This window comes from Anneissia japonica, unplaced genomic scaffold, assembly GCF_011630105.1.
Source record: "Anneissia japonica isolate Jap-2015-1 unplaced genomic scaffold, ASM1163010v1 scaffold287857_len828801_cov194, whole genome shotgun sequence".
NCBI lineage: Eukaryota > Metazoa > Echinodermata > Crinoidea > Comatulida > Comatulidae > Anneissia > Anneissia japonica.
In genome coordinates this window covers 191,164-211,163 of record NW_022738478.1, presented here as the reverse complement: position 1 = coordinate 211,163, position 20,000 = coordinate 191,164, and the positions used below count along the sequence as shown (strand labels likewise).

The following is a 20,000-nucleotide window of genomic DNA, read 5'->3' as shown; positions in this document are numbered from 1 at the left end:
GGTTAAATTATACATTAACCAGCATTGGAACACAAACCATGTGTGTAATTCTACCAAAATTATGGAAATACAAATTTTTCATAGCGCCCTCAACATTATTTAGACCTCAAAATGAGCAATAAATCAGACGACGAAAATTCGACACCAACGTCATTTTCAAGCGGGCTGAACGGCGTGTATCCTGCGTGCGATTCAAACAAATTTTATCTTTGGCTTTCAGCGTGGCTAAACTAGCTAATGTTAACTGTAGTTTTGAGATTTCTATGGCTGATTTTGAGAAAGACAGAAATAATGAAATCTTATTTGGGAACCTAACTTTTTCTCAACGTAAGTTTAAATCACAATAATAGTGTTAAGTAATGAAACTTGAAGTCGTTAAATTATTATCTCTAGGCCTAGGCTAGGCCCGGAGGCTAGCCCTAGCCTAGGTTAGTAGGGCCTAGGGTGCTAGGCTAATCACCCTGCCAGCTTTTCAGCCTAACCCATGCATGCTTATGCTTCAAGCAGTGCCCTCAATCTTTCTTTGCAGGAAGCCACACTACATTGAGTACATCTTCTGGAAGTTAGTTTCACTCAGAAGTCACTCGATTACTTAAAAAAGAACTTGTTTTTTATTTATTATTGGCCGCAGGAATGAAAGTTGTAGAGGCCCTAGGGCCTAGCCTAGGCTAAACTAAGGCTTAGCTTAGCCTACTAGATTTGCGTCTGAAAAATATTAAACACATGGGGCATTTTTTCATTATTCATTATTCATTTTTTTTTAAAATGTTGTACACAAGCCGTGGCATCAGCAATTTTACGTTACTCAAAAGAAAAACAATGCATAAGGCCTACTACTACTATTACTAGGCCTAGCATAGGTAGGCCTCCTACAGTCAGTCATCATAAATGTACAATAAATAAGACACATCTGTTATTTAAGTGGATCATATGTAATTTTAGAAAAGTTATTTATTATAGTTTGGCCTTTTTAGAAATATTGTAAACTATTCTAGTGTAAGTCGCTAATTTTCGACATCTGACTAAAAACAAGGTAGTTTTTTGGACTTTTGGATAATAGAATTACAGTCTATGCATATATATGTAACTCATCCCTTCCAACTACAAATTCATAAAATTAAATTACATCCTGCCTGTAAAATGTAATCATCCTTTTGCCAATTTTATGCTAGTTTTCGACACCCCCTCAGAGGCCTTTGAATTGGATTTATTTGGTATAAACACCAAGGATAGCCCATGAAAGTCTAGAAGAAGACTTATTTCCAGTGGGCTCCTTCTGGTGGTGATTGGGCAGTACACTGGGAGACAATCCCCTACTCTTTTCCGAAGAGTGTACTGCGTTCTTTAACGTGCACATGGGCCATAATGCACGGGACCAACGGCTTAAACGTCTCATCCGAAAGACAGTGCGCTATTGTAACTTGTATTTCAGCCCTCCAGCTGAAACACAAGGAGAGGCAGCGATGGGAATTGAACGCCCTCTATAATTTCATAGTAATTAACAATAGGATGTCGAATAATAACCCCCAACCTTTGCTCTGTGTCCTTTCACAGAGCAAAATTGAATTTTTCAAAATAATGAAATTCTTTGTGCGGTGGCTGTTTAGGCATGTGGGCGGTGGACGCAAATCTACAACTTTCACTCCTTAGGATGTCGAATAATAACCCCCAACCTTTGCTCTGTGTCCTTTCACAGAGCAAAATTGAATTTTTCAAAATAATGAAATTCTTTGTGCGGTGGCTGTTTAGGCATGTGGGCGGTGGACGCAAATCTACAACTTTCACTCCTTAGGATGTCGAATAATAACCCCCAACCTTTGCTCTGTGTCCTTTCACAGAGCAAAATTGAATTTTTCAAAATAATGAAATTCTTTGTGCGGTGGCTGTTTAGGCATGTGGGCGGTGGACGCAAATCTACAACTTTCACTCCTTAGGCCTTATTTAAGGAAGTGGATATACGTGACCGTAAACAAATCAGTAAATGATATATTTACTTGAAATAAATAATGCATGAGCAGTCATACTTTAATACACTTGCATTATTGGTCACATAGTTTTATATTCAGTTATGCTGCCCAACTATGGAATAATCTTCCTCCTGGATCTTAAGAACATTTCTAATGATAATATTTTCAAAAGATCACTTAAAACCAATCTTTTTGCCTAATTCACTTGTCTCTGTTTCTGTCTGTGTCTTTTGTTGTCTTTATATGTTGTTGTTTATCCATACTATATTCTGTGTGGTATGAGATAGTTTTTTTCTGGAACTGATGTGGATCAGTTGCTCTTGATGATTTGAAATTTGAAAGGCACTTGGCTTGCTCTTTGCAACCGAAAGGAAAGGTGCACTATAAATGCCCAGTAACAGTAACATTAAATTTATCGATTCCTATTGTGTGGATCATATGCTTTCTAAACATGGTCGATGTTCTACACTAGTTGACTAGGGGAGCCCAGGGGTGCAAAGGCCCCTGCTGGGGGCCATGGGCTGAGGCCCGGTGGGTGTCCAGGGGGGTGAAGCCCCTAGGTGCTCTGATAATATGAGCATTTTTAATGTTGTTTTAAACCATGTGTACAAAAAAGTCAGTTGGTGTGGTCCCAATTAAATTGACAAGAATTCTTGCTGGATTTTTAAAACTCACTTGGAACAGGGAATGTGGGAGCTTCCCATGACAAAACCAGCAGTGACCAAATCAAGAAAATTTACTTTTTAATATTCATATTCGACTTTATACTGTTGCCAAAATTATGAGTAAAATGCCACATACTTATGCTAATTACTCAGTTTAAACCAAGTGGTCCACTGAATATGTTTAGATAATATAATATCATCCTGACTCCAAAAAGACTAAGAGAAGCCATGATTCAATATTTTGTTCTTTATTCGAACACATCAGATGATGTTTGAATAAAGAACGAAATATTATATCATGACTTCTTAGTCTTTTTCAAGTCTGCATGATATTATATTATTCAGTTTAACACTTAGTGACAGTACTCTGGTTTTGAGCAAAAATTAATTAAGTCTAGAAATCCGCCTGCGCATTTCTAAAAATAAGGGCTGATTTCAGCACAGATTTTGCTTTGACCTAATCTTAATATATAACCATGTATTATACAGAAATTTACAATTCTTCGCACCTATTTTCCTTGCGCATGTCTGTGCAAATTTGAGCTACTGTAGATTTTAAGGTGTGATCCACACATTCAGAGTACTGTACAGTATGGTAGTAGACTAGGCTTGTGCCATACTTTTAAAATGTTATTTTGCATACAGATTGAAGTATTATTTTTTAGGATGCAGTTATTTATATCCTATGCTTACACACTATTATTTTAAATGATTGTGCACACCTGCCATTTTTAGTGGGTCTATAAATGCAAATATCTAATCTTACCAAGAATGAAAATATTTAATTAACTATAATATATTTTTTGTACCAATTTCCTTGTAAACAAAGTTTATTTCGAAATTTAGAATAAAAATTCTATGTAACATACTGGTATTTAAAAAAGACATGCATATTAACCTCAACAAAGTGCTATAGCAAAGAGCCTACTGAAAACAAAAATTATATAAGGCTTAACTTCATGCATTAGGGACATTGGGTAGAGGTTTTCACATAACCTCAACTGAGGTGGATATTATTACTATGCTGTCAAACTTTGTGATGGCCAAAACATACACGTCAAAAGTGCATAGAAACTGGCATACTTCATAGTCTAAACTTGTGAGCGTAGTAAGATATTTTCTTCAAAAAACATGCTCAGCAATGTGTGGGTAATTTCCCGGGTAAGAAGGAGTAAGTAATTACCATCTTTGGTGCTGAATGGATTTTGCCAGGGGTAAAGGAATCCCATGCCTGTTTACCATTTACAGTACAAGATCCAGTGACCAGTGGAGGGGGGGGGGGGGGGGGGGGGGGGGGGGGGAGTGGGTGGAATGCAAAAATCAATTCTTAAATAGATAAAAAATCACCTTATTTTGTGAGGTAGTACCTCCTCACTTAGCCTCCACTTCACCTTCGCCCGCACATCAGCCTCTCTCCTCCCAAATTCACGACTTATAGATACACCACTTGCCTATACTCTATAATAACAAAGAATAACTCTATAACTCTATATAGCCTTACAATTCTGTGATCAGGATGCCATTAATTTTACATTAAAATGAAAATTTGAAATTGTGCGTCATTTCTAATGTACACACAAGGAAGCTATTTTGAAATCTCTTTTTCTAAGTGGAACTCTCCAAGCCCGTAGCCAGGGGGGTTTGTTGGGTTCGAACGAACCCCCTTTTCATGAAGTGCCCTTTCAACAAAGGCTGGCAAGCCTACACTTTAGGCCTAGCCTAGAGCCTATCATCATTAAAAGTCCTATTTTAATACCTGATTGTTAGGCCTACCTAGTAACATAAAAAATTCAGGCCCCGAAACCTTGACTCAGACATACCGGAATGGTGTCCGGGGGGTGGATAGTTTCACCTGTGTATATATATATATATATATATATGATTATAATACGCTACAACCAACCATACAAATTTGTCTCGGTTCTTTTTGTTATTGATTGTCTTAAGTGAGTACAGTATAGTATGATACAACTTCCAAAGTGCTATATAAATAAAAAATAAAGAATAAACCATACTGGATTCTTTGGAGTTTGTATCATGCTACTGTTGTTAAATTACCAATACTGTAGTACTAAGGTAGTAGTTTTTTTGTTTTTTTTTATCTTTTCCCAACTCGAAAAATTACCTCTTTTATATATACATTTTTTAAAAGTAAATCAATTAAATAACACCTGTAAATGCTTAGAATGCTGGATCCCCACCGGGATTTTGGCCATGGACCCCCGGGGGCCCTTGGCAGCCCCCCTGGCCCCAGCCAATGGTGCTCGCAAGTGCCCTTTCAGTATAAAAAAAAAACCCCCTACCAAAATCCTGGCTACGGGCTTGCTCTCTTAATATATATGCAATCTATTTTTAATCTTTGTATACCACCCATAACAAGTTTGTGATTGTTTCCAATTATGTATTATGCAATGTAGCTGAATGGTAGCTAGCAAGCAGTAACCAAAGCATCCCCAGTTCAAATCCTAACAGGACAATTTGTCTTTCTCAAACTATTTATCATATTTCTACATGGAATGTGACATGATCCATTTGATGAGTGCTGACTGGCCAATCAGAATTGAGATGATATTTTGTAATAATACAGTAGCAAGAATTGTTTCTATAGTTACCTAAGCACATAAATTACCTGCCTAGCTTGCTTCCAGACATTTAATGATATTCACAGAGTTCTGTAAAAGACAGAAAAAAAGAACAGCCACTGATCAGCTTTGTACACTGTATATTGATCAGATGTATTGTGGGAAGGTCAATAGCGATTAGTGATCCAAGATTGAAATCGCTCATTAGGTGCTCAGTCACTTGTGTGAATTCTAAAGGATATTGATTTAAAATAAAAATTTATTTCAGAAGATACTTAAAGTTATTGAAAATGCTATTAGGTTCAGACCAGTTTTTTAAGATTAAAAGTTCTAATATTAATATATTTCTTTTCTGTAATTTACAGTTAAAAATAATTATTTTATATAAAATGGTTAATCTTTGAATTTTGTGTCCAAATTCAAGTTGAAGACTTGGTGAGTGTGAGGGGGTGGTTGGTCATTGGGAAAAATATTTGTCAGATTTTTGTGTTTGCCTTTGAAGGTACAAATTTTTCTTTTTACAAAATATACAGTAAGGAAGCACAATAACTTAATACAGTCCAGCATTTTGTTCACAATTTGTTATCTTGTACATTAGCAATATAACTGTTTAGTAATCTTTCAAAACACAATATTTTAAGCTTCTTGTAAAAACATTCCTGTGTATTGGCCTCGTTAGAAATGTTTATACAGTAATCTGCGACATAAAGAATATATTCCAGGCAACCTATTTGGTTTGGCCACAGAATTGATTTTGATAACCCATTTTGGTTATTATATTTTTGCAGTTTTTTTCCTGTCAAATATATGATATTCTATAAATATTTGCTTTTATGCAACAAAGATTTAATTGGTTAAATTACAGTATGCTATGACTGTATGTGTTGTTGTTTTTTCAAGTCATTAAACCCCACTAAAAAGGGATAATGCCTCACTGCATGCACAGCTGAATTTTTATGGACAAATTTACCAGGAAATATTTTCAATTACGGAGAACACTTCAACTATTTTGATGTGAGTTTGCATCAGGAAAATAACTCAACAATATTAACCTAGTAAGTACAGTATGCATAGCCACAAAACACCACCGTTTAGATTACAAAACTTCCAGGGGTTTGACAATATATTTCGATCAACATTTTGTTATGCAAATTTGATGGATGCCATTATTGCAATATATTACACAGTAGTAGTATTAAAAATGTAACCTTAGTGTGAGGGTTTTGGGCTTATTTGATTGGTTCATTTCGTTGAGTACTATTTTCATTCGACTGGTTCGTAAAATAGACTTCGTTGACAATGACAATTAACTTAACCAGAATGCGTTAATCAGTGTTAAGTTATCTATGTGACCAAAAAAAAATGGCCGATTGGTCAGTTTAGCAACAACATTTGCATTAATATAATTTAGATTAAATTTCAGAAAATAAAAATTATAATATTTACCCACATTGAAGTAAAAAATAATTGTAGGCCAACAGAATTCAAAAACTGGATGAAAAAGTTTTTTTACAAAAAACCGATACTGCCACAATCCAAAGCAGTCTTGATTATGCAGCGTGTATCACGGTAACTACAGTATACAACCATTTGTTTTATCGAGTATTTACCAGTTTTCTATTCGACTGGTCGTCTTCGTTAAGTAGCATTTTACCACTGTGCAGGTGGGTAAAATTTAACAAAGAATGTATTAGATCTATTATTGTTCCACGAATAAACACAAAACGAACCAACTTTTTTATGGTTGTCTCTTGAATTTTATTCACATCCCTGGATATTGATTTCTTAGGCTAAAATTGAAGCACATCTCTAACATCTAAAAGGTCAAGTCCCAAGCAGAACAAGGACACACGAAAACATTAGGACTATGTTACCATGGAGATAATAATAGGCATATTCTCACTGGATCCATAAAGTAATTGACAAAGTTGGACAAAGTGAAATTTCCTCTGCTTCGTTGGAAATCTACCCAATGTATGAAGAGTCAAATAACTAAGCAGTAAGGCAGGGGCTCCGCTAACTACAGCCATAATATTGGCACTGGTTCAAGCTACTCCTTGCCCAAGGCTTGGTTAGTAGAACCAAGTCTTCTCGGATAAAGCCTTAAAATGGAGGTCCAGGGCCCATTGCATCTTTGGTATGATTAGGGCATTACCCTGATGCTATGATTCATTACAGCCACTGTCATTGTGGAACATGAAGCTACTATCTAAGCACCTCTTTACTTCTGCTAGGTAGTCACAGACCACGCCTATACGCAATTTAGCACATTTCAGTATGCTGTGAAATGTTTCATTGCATCAGGAGAAAAATCATCAAAATACTGTAGATGCTTCTTCAATATTAATAATAATATTTGAAAAATTTGTTTACACAATACAATATTTCACCATTTTTAGTTTCTGCACAGTCCACTAAAAATCATTCTGTGATTAATATGAATTGTTAAAATTAAAAAATTGACATCACATTGACCTTGCTTATGAAGGATTGAAGCAAAGCACATCCTCTATATTTTGTATTGCTGTTGTGAAGAGCCTACTGCAGAATCAAATGTTTCCAACTGTCCATTAGTCAGTTAAATTTCTAATAAAATACTGTTGTTATATCTTGTAATGATGGAATAAATGAATAAATTTGAAGTGGAGTTGACTAGCTTGGTGCTTTATAATGTGCATGTCTTGCTATCCAAGGGACCTGAGTTCAAACCATGTCATAGTTCATGTTTTCATTTTCTCGACCACTCCCTAAGCCTCATAAAAAAACTTCTAAAGCATCATTCCAGTAATGTGAAGGAAATAAATAAAAATAAATTATTCAGTATTCAGTACATTTAATAATCATTTATTTCAATAAATTTGTTTGTTACATGTAATTTGGTGCATCTTCAACACCTGTTTGTTGACTTTATGTTCAAGCTGGTTGTTTTCTTTTCTCAGTATTCAAGCATGTAGACAGGATTTCTTAAGGGATAGGGAGTGTCTCAAATTTTAACAAAAGTTCACTTTGTGTCCATACCTACCACAGCCCCACCATACATGGTGGGGTACAGTAAATTTTGAAGATAACATCTAAATTAATGAGAGCAGCTTAGCTTAGGCGGCTAATCTGGTGGTAGCCATGGTGTGTGCCCTGAACTGTGGAGATCTCTAGGTCCCCTGTTCAATTCCCATCGCTGCCTCTCATTGTGTTTCAGCTAGAGGGCTGACATACAAGTTAAAATAGCGCTTTCGGATGAGACGTTTAAGCCGTTGGTCCCGTTGGTCCTGTGTGCATTTATGGCCCATGTGAACGCAGTACACTCTTCGGAAAAAAGTAGGGGATTGTCTCCTGGTGAACTGCCCAATCACCAAAAGAAGGACCCCACTGGAAGTAAGTCTTCTTCTAGACTTCGTGGGCTATCCTTGGTGCAAGTATTAATAATTATCAGTTAACATATTCATGATACTTCTTAGCTCAATGTTCTCAATTTTATTAATGTATTCAATTGAGAGAGGAAATACTTGTAAATTTGATTAGTTTATCAGTTAAATCTTGTTAACCTGTGTTTCATAATCCATATGTTTCTATGTACAGAGGCTCCGATTAATTAATTTATTTAGATAGTGTAAGCACCAAGAAAAATTCCTTCTGTTTGAATAAAATTGTATTTGTTTTGAATCAAACCAAGCCCTATGATGCACCCAACTAATAAATTAGGGCTGATATTTTATTGGTTTTTAAAAAAAATAAAAACGGAAGTGAAAATCAAATTATGTGTCCTTTCCTGCCTGTCAGTTGTCTCGCTTCCTTTTCCTGTATGCTACTTACTAGCTTGAGCCCCGAGTCATGTACTGCATGCTTTAACTGTGAGCCTCAGCTATATGTGTTGGTCACTTCTACAATACAATTATTACCATATTTTCATTGTACAGTAAGTTGAAGTAAGTTTGCTTGTGAAAGTGAAGTGCCCTACAATTTTAATAGTTGAACATAGACATTCTGCTATTATTTAGGCTAACAATATTTCTGTACTGTAGGTGCTTGAAAAGAGTCAGGTCTGTGTTGATGTATTGTGAGGTACAGTTGAGGTGTTCTTATGTACAGTACAATAGGTGGGGTACAGGCTAGAAAGGAGCTGGTTTATTTAATACCATTTGCATATTTTTACTAGGTGAGCAGGCATTTATTTATTTGTCTTCAAACCGATTATCCAAATACTGATTTCATGCAAAGTATGGCCTCACAGGTAGTCCATGATGAACTAAAACATGCACAAATTTATAATCAATGAAAAAAAAATGAAAAGTAGTACTTTCGTTTTTAAAATATATAGAAAATGATCAAATAGTTTAAAACATCTGTAAATCTTCAAATATCTCTTTTCAGAGTTACTGTGTTTTTGTTTTATTATTTTTTTATATCTAAATTGGTGTGATTTTTTTAAAGATTCTTAAAATAAGTAGCAAGGTTTTGATTGACGGAGTATTGTGCCACTGCCCGACATTTTCTGTTTTTTTTTTTAAATGTTTATTTATGCAAATTGTTTCTATTTTTGTTAAATAGTTTTTACAACCGTACTAACGCTAGACAGCGTAATTTAATTAGCCTATAGAAGGACCAGTTTGATCACTACTGCTGCCACTCTAAAATACTGTACTAATGGTTATAACCTGTTCATTCAGTCAATCAATCCTTTCCTCATCTTTCTATTCCCTGAGCTGTATCTTGATTGTTTTGCCTATATCACCATGTTTTTTAAATTGTGGTTAAGATGCTTGCATTTCCATCTTATCATCATTGGTTCATTACCAATAGACAACCTTCAAATTTCGTTTTTCAGGTCTTCAAACATTTTTCTAAATAGTAAAAATAGAATTACTACGATATGATATTTAACAATGGTAAAAATGAAATTAGTATTGATTGATCCGATGCAAAAACAGTAGTACATGCAATTCAGAAATATAAAAGAAAGAATAAAGAGATATTTAAAAAAAAATACATTCAGTGAGAAAATCATATGGGTGAGTGGGGATTTCAGGATCAAGAAGAGACCACCATGACCCGCCAGATATTATTTAGAAAGTATCTGAGCTTTGTAAATTTATTGCCATTAATCGTATGGAAGTTGGCACCATTATTACTTCCTGCTTGATCTTTGATATCCTTGCTCGTTAAGGATACTGTATGATGATAATATCTGTCTGTAGTTCGGCTCAAAGACGCTTCTGGACCTCCATTTTAAGCCCTTATCTGAGAAGACTTGGTTCTACCAACCGAACCATGGGTGAGGAGCGGCTGGAACCAGCGCCGATGTTAAGGCTGTCGCTAGCGGCGCCCCTGCCTTACCGCTCCGCCACTCGACAGTAAAGGACTAAAGTTTCAAGTTTGCTGTAAAAATAGTCATCATAATTAATATTATACATTAAAAGATTGTTCTTTTTTTTACCACCTACTGTATGTTTTTTGAAAATGTGAAGAATTCTGTGAATAAAGGATGACATTATTGATAAGCAAAATACCGATGCATTAGAGCATAGAAGAATAAGTTCCCTCCATGATTAGAGTAATCACTGTTATAGATCGTGTACAATATCAATATAGAGTCCACATATGAACCCAAGGTAATTGTCGTGTTTGGGCTATCTTATGTACTGTAAATCCTGCCAAGGTACACTGCATTGTAGATTTAATAGTCAGTCTGGAAAATTTAAATAACAAGAGAATTCAAAATGTTAATGACTACATGTGATTATCCATACTTTACATTTCACCAGCTTTATAGGTGTTTACATGGATCAATTGCCAAGTCTTTTATGTTTCTACAACTGTCAGTTGTTGTGATCATTGAACTTAATATTTATTTTGAAAACCGACAAAATTATTTGATAATATAATTTCTTTATTCTGATAAGAGAGGATAGGGAAATAAGATTTACTATACGCTTACTTTTTGTGAAAATGCAAAAATGTTAAATTGTGTATGTTTGTTATGCTTCATTTGCAGAAGATTTGCTGTGGGCGTACAAGAATTTAGCTTTGAACAATCACCCAGACAGAACTGCTGAGGTAAATAAAACTATTTTATTACTCGAAATCTGCTTTCGTTTCCGTAATACCAAAGCTCTGTTATACAATAGCTGCCTACTGTTATCAACTTTATACTCAATTCAATGCTCTTATCCCTCCTTTTGCTTATAATCAATGACATTTTTCAGACAGGGTTACAAATTAGGGCTTCAAATCATGTTATAGGCCTCCTTATATTAGCTGTCACCTAGATTTTGGGTTCCTTTAACAGGCTGAAAATGTTTGACTGTAAGTAATGTCTCCTGTATGACCATAAAATGAAATAATCACAAATGAGTAGAGGAGGTTTCGTACAATGGAAGTTTCCAATGACCTGGGAAATGAAGAAGCATATTAAGACTCTAGCCTGGTTCTCACGAGAGCCCTAGTATCGGGATCGGGAGCTAATGTTAGCGCTAACCGTTAGCACCTGCGTGAGAACGCCCGATCGGTTAGCACTAACCGTTAGCAGTATCCGGATACCGCTAACAGTTAGCAAGCACTATCGGTTAGCAAGTTGAGCACGTTTTTATCATCAACCAATCACACATACGCGTTTATAATTTCCAATTTTCTTATTGGCCAGTGATTCGATCATCATATTTTTGGTATCCGGATCGGGATTTTCTCGGATGGACGCACGACAGCTAACGGTTAGCAGGATCCGGATCCTGCTAACCGTTAGCAGCCATGTGAGAACATAGTCGTAGTGACTTGTACAGTAAAAGCGAAAAATATCATTCATTCATGATTTAACCTTTTATAAAAATCACAATACAATTTGTACATATAGTAAAATGAAACTAAAAAAAACCAAAACTCACAATACAAAATAAAACTGTGTAAACTGTATGTGAGGCAAGGATTAAAAAAAGCAATTATAATCACTGTAGCTCACAAGCTTGTTAATCCATCCCTAGAGAAACAGCAATATAAAAATTTTATATAATATATAATAATAATTCATAATACTTAGAAAAACAAATGAAATGAAGAATTAACAATTTAACAAATGAAATTAAAAATCAATAATTATTAAATTATAAACAGTGTTATTTTATTGAAATAATATTGAATTCACTATATTAAGAAGCAAAAACAAGGACTTATTTTGTTATTTATACTGAGAGAAATGTACAAATTCCTGTTCATATAAAATGCCCATACAGGTGATGATGCATCCTAGTAGTCAATAGTACTTAGCAGTTAATGCTCTTGCATAACAGTTCAAAGTTCATTTATATTTGTCATACAATAATGAATAGTGAGTATACATGAAAATTTGTTTTCCTGCTACATTAAATATATTTTTGCTCATACATGAAACAATATGTACTGTACTTGCATGAATTTATTCATCAAATCTTGTGAATGCGCACTCTGAAGATGCATACTCTTACTTCACCACAATATTCCATGCATTTATTCATCATGTCACTTTAGCTCTTAAGTTACAAATGTATCTCAGTCTATACAATGCATTGATTATTATATCACTTTGGCTTTTTCATTTTCAAGTACCTTACAGACACAAACCAGGGAGCTTTCGTGCAAGCGAAAGCTTCCTAATATCAAGGATCTGAAACTGTCCACATTATCAGATTTTATAGTTGACAAGTTTGTGTGCTTTGCCCTTAGGCATGATGATGTCATATTACTCCCAAATATAGGCATATCACATAAAATTTGATAGTGTGAAAAAGCTTAAGAACATATCATTTATCATCACTATTGATATGGAAGTTTTTTTTAATTGATAATTGGATGATTAATTGGCAAAAATTATGAGGCAGAAGGCATGAATTAACAAATGTTTGGCACTTATTGTACAACTACTTTTGAAAGCAGAAAAATACAAATATTTTGGCACTGAACAGTTTTTTTTTGCACCTGGTAAAAATAGAGATCCAAGAATTGTGTTGCTCTTATCCATGCCATATGGCCTACCATAGGCTAAGCAAGTACTTATAGTGTATTGTCTATTGTTGTAGAACTTGGAAGTCTACTTACTACTATGCTAAATTATCCCAATGCAAGAAATGAATTAAAAGGTGCTTACAAAATAATAATCTGAAAATAATCATGATAGGGTCTTAGCTTGTAGTAGTCTATCCAGTACCATCTAAAATTTGAATTCAGTGAGCCTACAGTATAATATAGGATTAGTGTAAAGGGAGGCATTCACTGCATCAACGAATCTAACTCCACTCCCTGTGAACGCTAGACCATGCGACCCCCATCTACTAGTCATCTCATTTCTATGGTCCATTGCGCGCACGTCGTCGCGTTACGTTCTTCGTAGAATCGTGTCGGCCAACGACACTCGGGCGCATTGAGTGCCCTGCCTTAGAGACTTAAAATAGTTTTCAATAAATTTTTCCTGGTTGGTATCCTATTTTTGAACATCTTGAGGAAACCGGAATTTCTGTAAATTGATCTATTCCAGTATTTCACTGTTCAGTTTTCATCTACTGGTACTGATATAATTGATACTCCAATATTAGTTGTTAGATTTTCAATTCCATGTGCCAGTGGAGTTGAATAGCTTGGTGGTTAAGATGCTTGCCTTCCAATCCCAGGCTCCTGGGTTCAATTCCTCTCAGTGTTGCAGGATTTTTTTCTCACAACCAAAACAACTCAACTCCCTAAAACTCCTATTGAGATTTAGTTTGTTGTAGCATCGTGTGTGTATGTTGTTTTGTGAAAGGGATTGTCAGTTAGGGAATATATCACTGTCATACTTGGTCCATGTGTTGTGTGCCTAAATAAATAATAATAACTGTTATAAAACAGATTAATATGTGGTTGTACATAGTTTATAGAAAAATTTTGAAATTGTTTGCCGTAAATAGTTGTGGCCGTTTTTATTGTGTTGAATTCAAACTCAACAAACCACAAAATCGAAATAACGGTTGTACATAGTTTATTGAAAAATTTTTGAAATTGTTTGCCGTAAATAGGTTGTGGCTGTTTTTATTGTGTTGAATTCAAACTCAACAAACCACAAAATCGAAATAACTATAGTACCCTGTAAAGATAACGTCATTATGTTATTTTTGTACCTGGGAATTTCCAATATTTTTGCTGGTCTTGTTTATCTTGCTTATAGTCATATCTGTGTTTTGGTAGTACAGATATTTTAGTAGTTTGGTTATATAGGTTTATGTATTTTTTAATTACAGTTATTTATATAAACTTTTGATTATTATTATTTTACTACAGTATTGCTTAGGAACAGTATGGCAAAGACAAACTAAACCAGTCATTCGTCGCAAATTGTGTGTCAGAGATAATAGCCAAAACATGCTGGAATGTCAAAATTTTTGAAAACTATCCATTTTATAGCTCTCATTTTACTGAACCATGTAGTCATAAACTAAAAAGATTTTCTGCGAGGAGTGATTGTTTTGGCTTGTCTTTGCCACATATAATAACCCTACAACAGAAGCGATTCATATATTTGAATTATATTTTTATGTTTCATACTGTTGTTTAACACACACAGTGAATATATCTTAAAATGAAAGATTAAAATGAAAATATATTAACACAATTACAACAATGCATTTAGGTATGCTTATTATTTTGCTAATTGAATAGGCAGTCATGTGGATGGTACAAGTTCATGGATTGATAACAGTTGTATTTAGTTAGACTAAATTATCTGCCTATTGAGCTGTTGCTGTCAATACTGCTCCACACCAACCAAGGACATTCATTTGAAGTAAACACATTCGTTAGTGTTAGAATAGAAAACGGAGAGTGAATTGACCATTCATTCTCATTATGCTAGGAGAATGTAAAGTTTTTAGAATTTCTTACAGCATGATTTTTATCTTTTCTAGAATAGCAGTTATTTTTCTTTTATTTGTTTATTTCCTTTTATTTACTTGTAGTTATTACACTAGTATTATTCCAATCTTTTTTTATTTTTGTTTTCGGTTATTAATTGTTTTGTTGTTTTGTTAAATTTTTTTTATTAATCATTTACTGTTAACCTATTACCTGTTAACGAGTAGAGAACATTAGCTGGGGAAGGATTTAACAATTTTAATGTGTATTCCATTTTCATAAAAAAAAACCCCTGCAAAATGCCCACAATTATCTTCTATAAAATTCAGTACTTGAAAAGAGGAAGAGGAGATTCACAGGAAATATTATTAATGAAATAAATGGATGGCATCTTGTAAAATAGAACAAAATAATAAGAACTCCAAATAATAACATTAACAAAGATACTATTAGTTTCAATTCTATATTTTTGATAATTTTTGAGTTTCCATACATGCATTTTTAGTTTTGTATTGTCAGAACAAAAAATCATAACATGTTCAAACATTAAATGTCTGAAGTATAAAGGCAGTGTATTTTTGTATTTGGTTGTCCCGGAACTCCACACAATGCGCAAGGTTGAATTTCATGCACTGTATGTAGTCCTCCAAGTATTATTGGTTGTATAGTACTGCAGTATATATTGAATAGCCGGGTGTCATGAAAATGGACTATATTCTCAGAACTGCAATGTACTGTATGAGAGTGGGGTGTTGGTTGGACATTGAAGTTTTGCTAATATATTTACGCAACCAAGCTTTTAATTACTATTTGTGGTGCAAATTTTGGGATATTAAATTCTATTGGATCATATGATATTATTGTTTGCACATGGTTTTGATTCACTTGGCATTCCCCCAGCCGTGTTATAACACTTGCTTGTTACTACTTGTAGCAAGCAAGCACATTGCTTTTTCCATTCCTTCTATGACTACCGTACTGTCCCATCATTTACGAACATTATTGATCCCATACCCAACTCTAAACTAAACTAAATTATAACCATGTTATTGCTCTTTGAAGTAGCTTAATATTCTATGATGTTGATTAGTTTGTTTGTTTTTTTTTTTTAAATAATGGCATTATTGACAGCAATTATGTAGACATTGAATCCAGATATTATAATCCACTTTTTAGGCCAAATAAAAAAATTTGCTCTGCCTCACCAATTCCCCCTTTCCCCCCTTTATCTTAAGAAAATGTACGAAAATCTGGCTAACTCAAATCAGTAAAATTCCTCTATTGATCGTTTGTGGTTGATGAATATATATATGGTATGAATTGTGTCTATTCCTACCGTAGTGCTTTTTTTTTTATTTGCTTTCAATGTGTCTACTTTTTAAAAGTGAGGAAGTAGTATACTGTTTCCCATCGTCCATCTTGGTTTTGCCATCTTGAAGTAAAAATAAATGTCTACTTTTTAAAAGTAAGGAAGTAGTATCTGTTTCCCATCGACCATCTTGGATTTGCCATCTTGAAGTAAAAAAAAAAGTGACCTCATTCTCTATTTTTCCCCCAAAATATTAGGACGAGAAACTACTTTTTTTCTTTACTTGGCGTTAATCAGTCATATAAATTTTATTCAACTCTTACGTCCTAACCTCTTGGGTGGGACTGAAATTAAATGGAATATATCAGTGCAGGGAAGTAAACATGCAATTCAGTGTCATTTCCTCATATCATATGTTTCCTATAATTTGGATCTCTTGGAGTGAGCCCTCTATTAAAATTATGAAAGGTTAAAGGTTGAGCTAATTTGCCTATGGCTTGAAAAATTACAGACAAGACAACCAAACACTTGTGTGTTGTTTCAACCAAATTTTACTTCGCGAAAAGCCTAGTATTTTTGTACTAACACAGTCTTTGTTTATAAGCAAGAGGTGAAAGACAGTATACATTCCAATTTTACAGTTGAATCTAATTTCAAATATAATAGGTAAGTCTAAAATTTGTGATTTTTGTTCAAGGCTTTGCAGTGACAGGCAACCGGCCGTGCATAGCAAATAAAGTTTGAGATCTGAAATGTTTATGAACCAAGCAGAGAGGGTGTGTACTATACCTGAGCTATCTAGCAGACTAAATGCTAATGTGTGTATGTCATGACATGATTAGAAGCAAAGTCATTTTAACAAAGATATGGTGCATAGGAATTATCACTCAGCAAGAAAATTATGTTGTTAATTATTCTGTCCTGTAAAATATAAAATCCCTTAGAATAAACATAATTGATGTCCTTGACATGGGCAGTTACTCGGTTGTGCCCTTGCTGCAAGCGTTATTTTTCGCATACCTTTGTTCCATTTTCAATACCCAAACATATATTGTGCCTGTGTCAGTATTTTATACATTAGTTTCCATCTTAATAGTTAGAATTGTTTTTCCCACATCTCATGTATCCTTTAGGAATACTAGGCTTCCTGTCAGAGAAGATTGATTGACTGGGTTTCATTCAGGGCTGGATTAAATTGCTTGCATAGTGACGTAAAGTAATGACAGTATCTAAGTTGGCAGAATATTACAATATAGGCAACTCTCTGTCAAGTTCAGTACATTATTTAATAAAAATTCATGATTAAGACACACAAGTAGATTGTGTTAACATGATTTGTTAATAATTTTTTTTTTAAATAACTTTGTCAAATCAAACATAGTTTGCCATATTTTTATAATTATAATTTAATGAAATAAAAATAAGATGTTCCATTTCAAATGTTAAATGTTTATGAATATTTTCCTTAGTGTTCTCCCAATTGAAACATTTTTACTGGTAAATTTGTCTGTAAAAATTCAGCTATGCACTCATATGTGAGGCACTCCCTTTTGAGTAGGTTTACTGGCTTGAAAACAACACCACCACATTGTCATAACCTAAAGTAGGCATAGACTAGAATGACGTTCATTTATTGAAAGAAGGCCAGCCTAGGCTACCTAGGTCTTATCAGTGTTTTTTCTTTACAAACACAAAATTTTTACCCATTGGGCAGTATTTTTACCACTAAAATTAACGGCTTCTGGAGAACACGGCTTAGCATTATTAGCCTTAAGAAATATATAATTTACAAAAAAAGTAACAAGTCTAGGTTCATTATGAATAGATAATTATGCAGTGTGAATAATTGCATAAATATTTGCTTACTGGAAAAGAATATACATATGTTTGCATTATTGTATTGAATGGATGCACAGACTATATCTTTCTAAATTGTTGATCCTTTAATCATTATTCAATATGCTAAACATGATCTACCATATTGAACTGACAGGAAAATGCGTATATTCATTCTCGAATAAAAGATGTCTTGTTTTTATAAAAGTGATTTGTTTTTATTTCTAAGATTTGATAAAGCTTCATGATTTGACCACTAATTATAAAACAACACTATGATTTTGATTTGAAGGATAAAGGCCAATCCAACTAGTGTAATTTCAGGGATATTAAAATAACAATATAGATATTGTCACAGAGCATTTAACTGAGTGTTTTAGAAGAAACGATATAATAATTTCATCAAATTTTATGAATAGAAGTTAAGGGTTGAAATCTTGAACTTCAGTTAGTGATTTGTTTTTATTCCCAAGATACTTGATTTAAAGCTCCATTATTTGAAGGATAAAGCCCAACCAATCCAATGTAATTTTATATACATTATATACATTAAAATAATAACAATATTGTCACAGCATTGTCTCTCGAAACAAGATAATTTTTATCAAATTTTATGAATAATATGACCAAGAAAGAAATCTTGGACATCAGTAATAATGATTTGTTTTATATTTCAGAGATATTAATGATTTTGACTACTAATAGCAACAAATACTATGATTTTGATTTGAAGGATAAAGCCCAACCCATCTAGTGCAAATTACATCAAATTTTATGAATATGATGAAGAAAGACATTTTGAACTTAAGATTGTGATAAATTGTTTTAAATTTCCAAGATGTTTCGTAGGCTTTCTATAATATTTTCTCTCTTCATATCGGACATTTGAACACTCTGTTACAGCATATAGGGTCTGTGGTTATAGTATGTGTGTGTATTTTTGATGTGCAATAATGTTTTTTATTCTTTCTTGTAATGTGTATTTTATGGAGAAATCTGAAATAAAAAATTGAATTGAATTGAATGATTTGAGCACTAATAACAAACAATATGATTTTGATTTAATGGATAAAGCCCAGCCCATCTGTAATGGCATTGGTTGGATCATGGAGGAAGGAAATTTAGAAGGAGATCTCTCAAATGTATGATCAAAAGACTAAAGTAAAATACCGCCTTACTAAGAAACTCATAAATAAACCATGAATAAACTGTCTTATCTTATCGATAGGCAGGGGGTCGACAGTTCGCTGGTTAATCTGCGCATGCTCCCAGCTGTAGTTGGCCCAGCTTTTTGACACTTTCGTTTGTTGACATCGCGTCTCAATATGGCATCAGTAAACGAACAAGTTGATGATTTTTTCGATTTTTTTGATGAAGAATTCGAAATAAATGATTTGCCAGAAGTTACCCTCGATTTTGAAGAGGAAGAAGAAGACGATATTGAAAATCTAGGCCATGGAATTAATCTGCATTGTGAGGATGATGAAACGATGTCTAGGCCTACGCCTTCTGCTACTACAACTTCAAGCACTACTAGGCCTACGCCTGCAGCTGTGCCGGCGCGGTCTAGTAGGCCTAGGTCTAAGCCTACAACAAACGACGAAAGAGCGAATGGTACGTTAAAAAAATCGGGTCTATTTAGACCTCCATGCGTAGATAGAGTGAGTTAGACCATGGTTAGAGGTTGTATAACCGTTAATAACCAAGTGTTTATTTAATAATAATAATGCATTGTGAATAGTATATATTTCATTGATAGTGTTGTTGATGAACTTAGTGTGTTGGGCTGGGTTGGATT

At 34.0% G+C, this 20,000-nt stretch overlaps 1 protein-coding gene across 3 annotated transcripts in view; it reads left to right on the top strand.

The window, feature by feature from the left end:
* Positions 1 to 139: 139 nt before the first annotated feature.
* The window catches only part of LOC117117560 (trinucleotide repeat-containing gene 6C protein-like), a 53,522-nt gene continuing 33,661 nt past the window's right edge, over positions 140 to 20,000 (top strand). For 2 of the 3 annotated variants that reach the window (XM_033261897.1, XM_033261895.1), the window contains exons 1-2: positions 140 to 327; positions 11,204 to 11,265. In XM_033261897.1, the coding sequence (XP_033117788.1) occupies positions 264 to 327; positions 11,204 to 11,265 (126 nt within the window). In that variant the 5' untranslated portion in view covers positions 140 to 263. The remainder of the gene's footprint in view (positions 328 to 11,203; positions 11,266 to 20,000) is intronic. The other variant, XM_033261898.1, reaches the window with a different exon arrangement.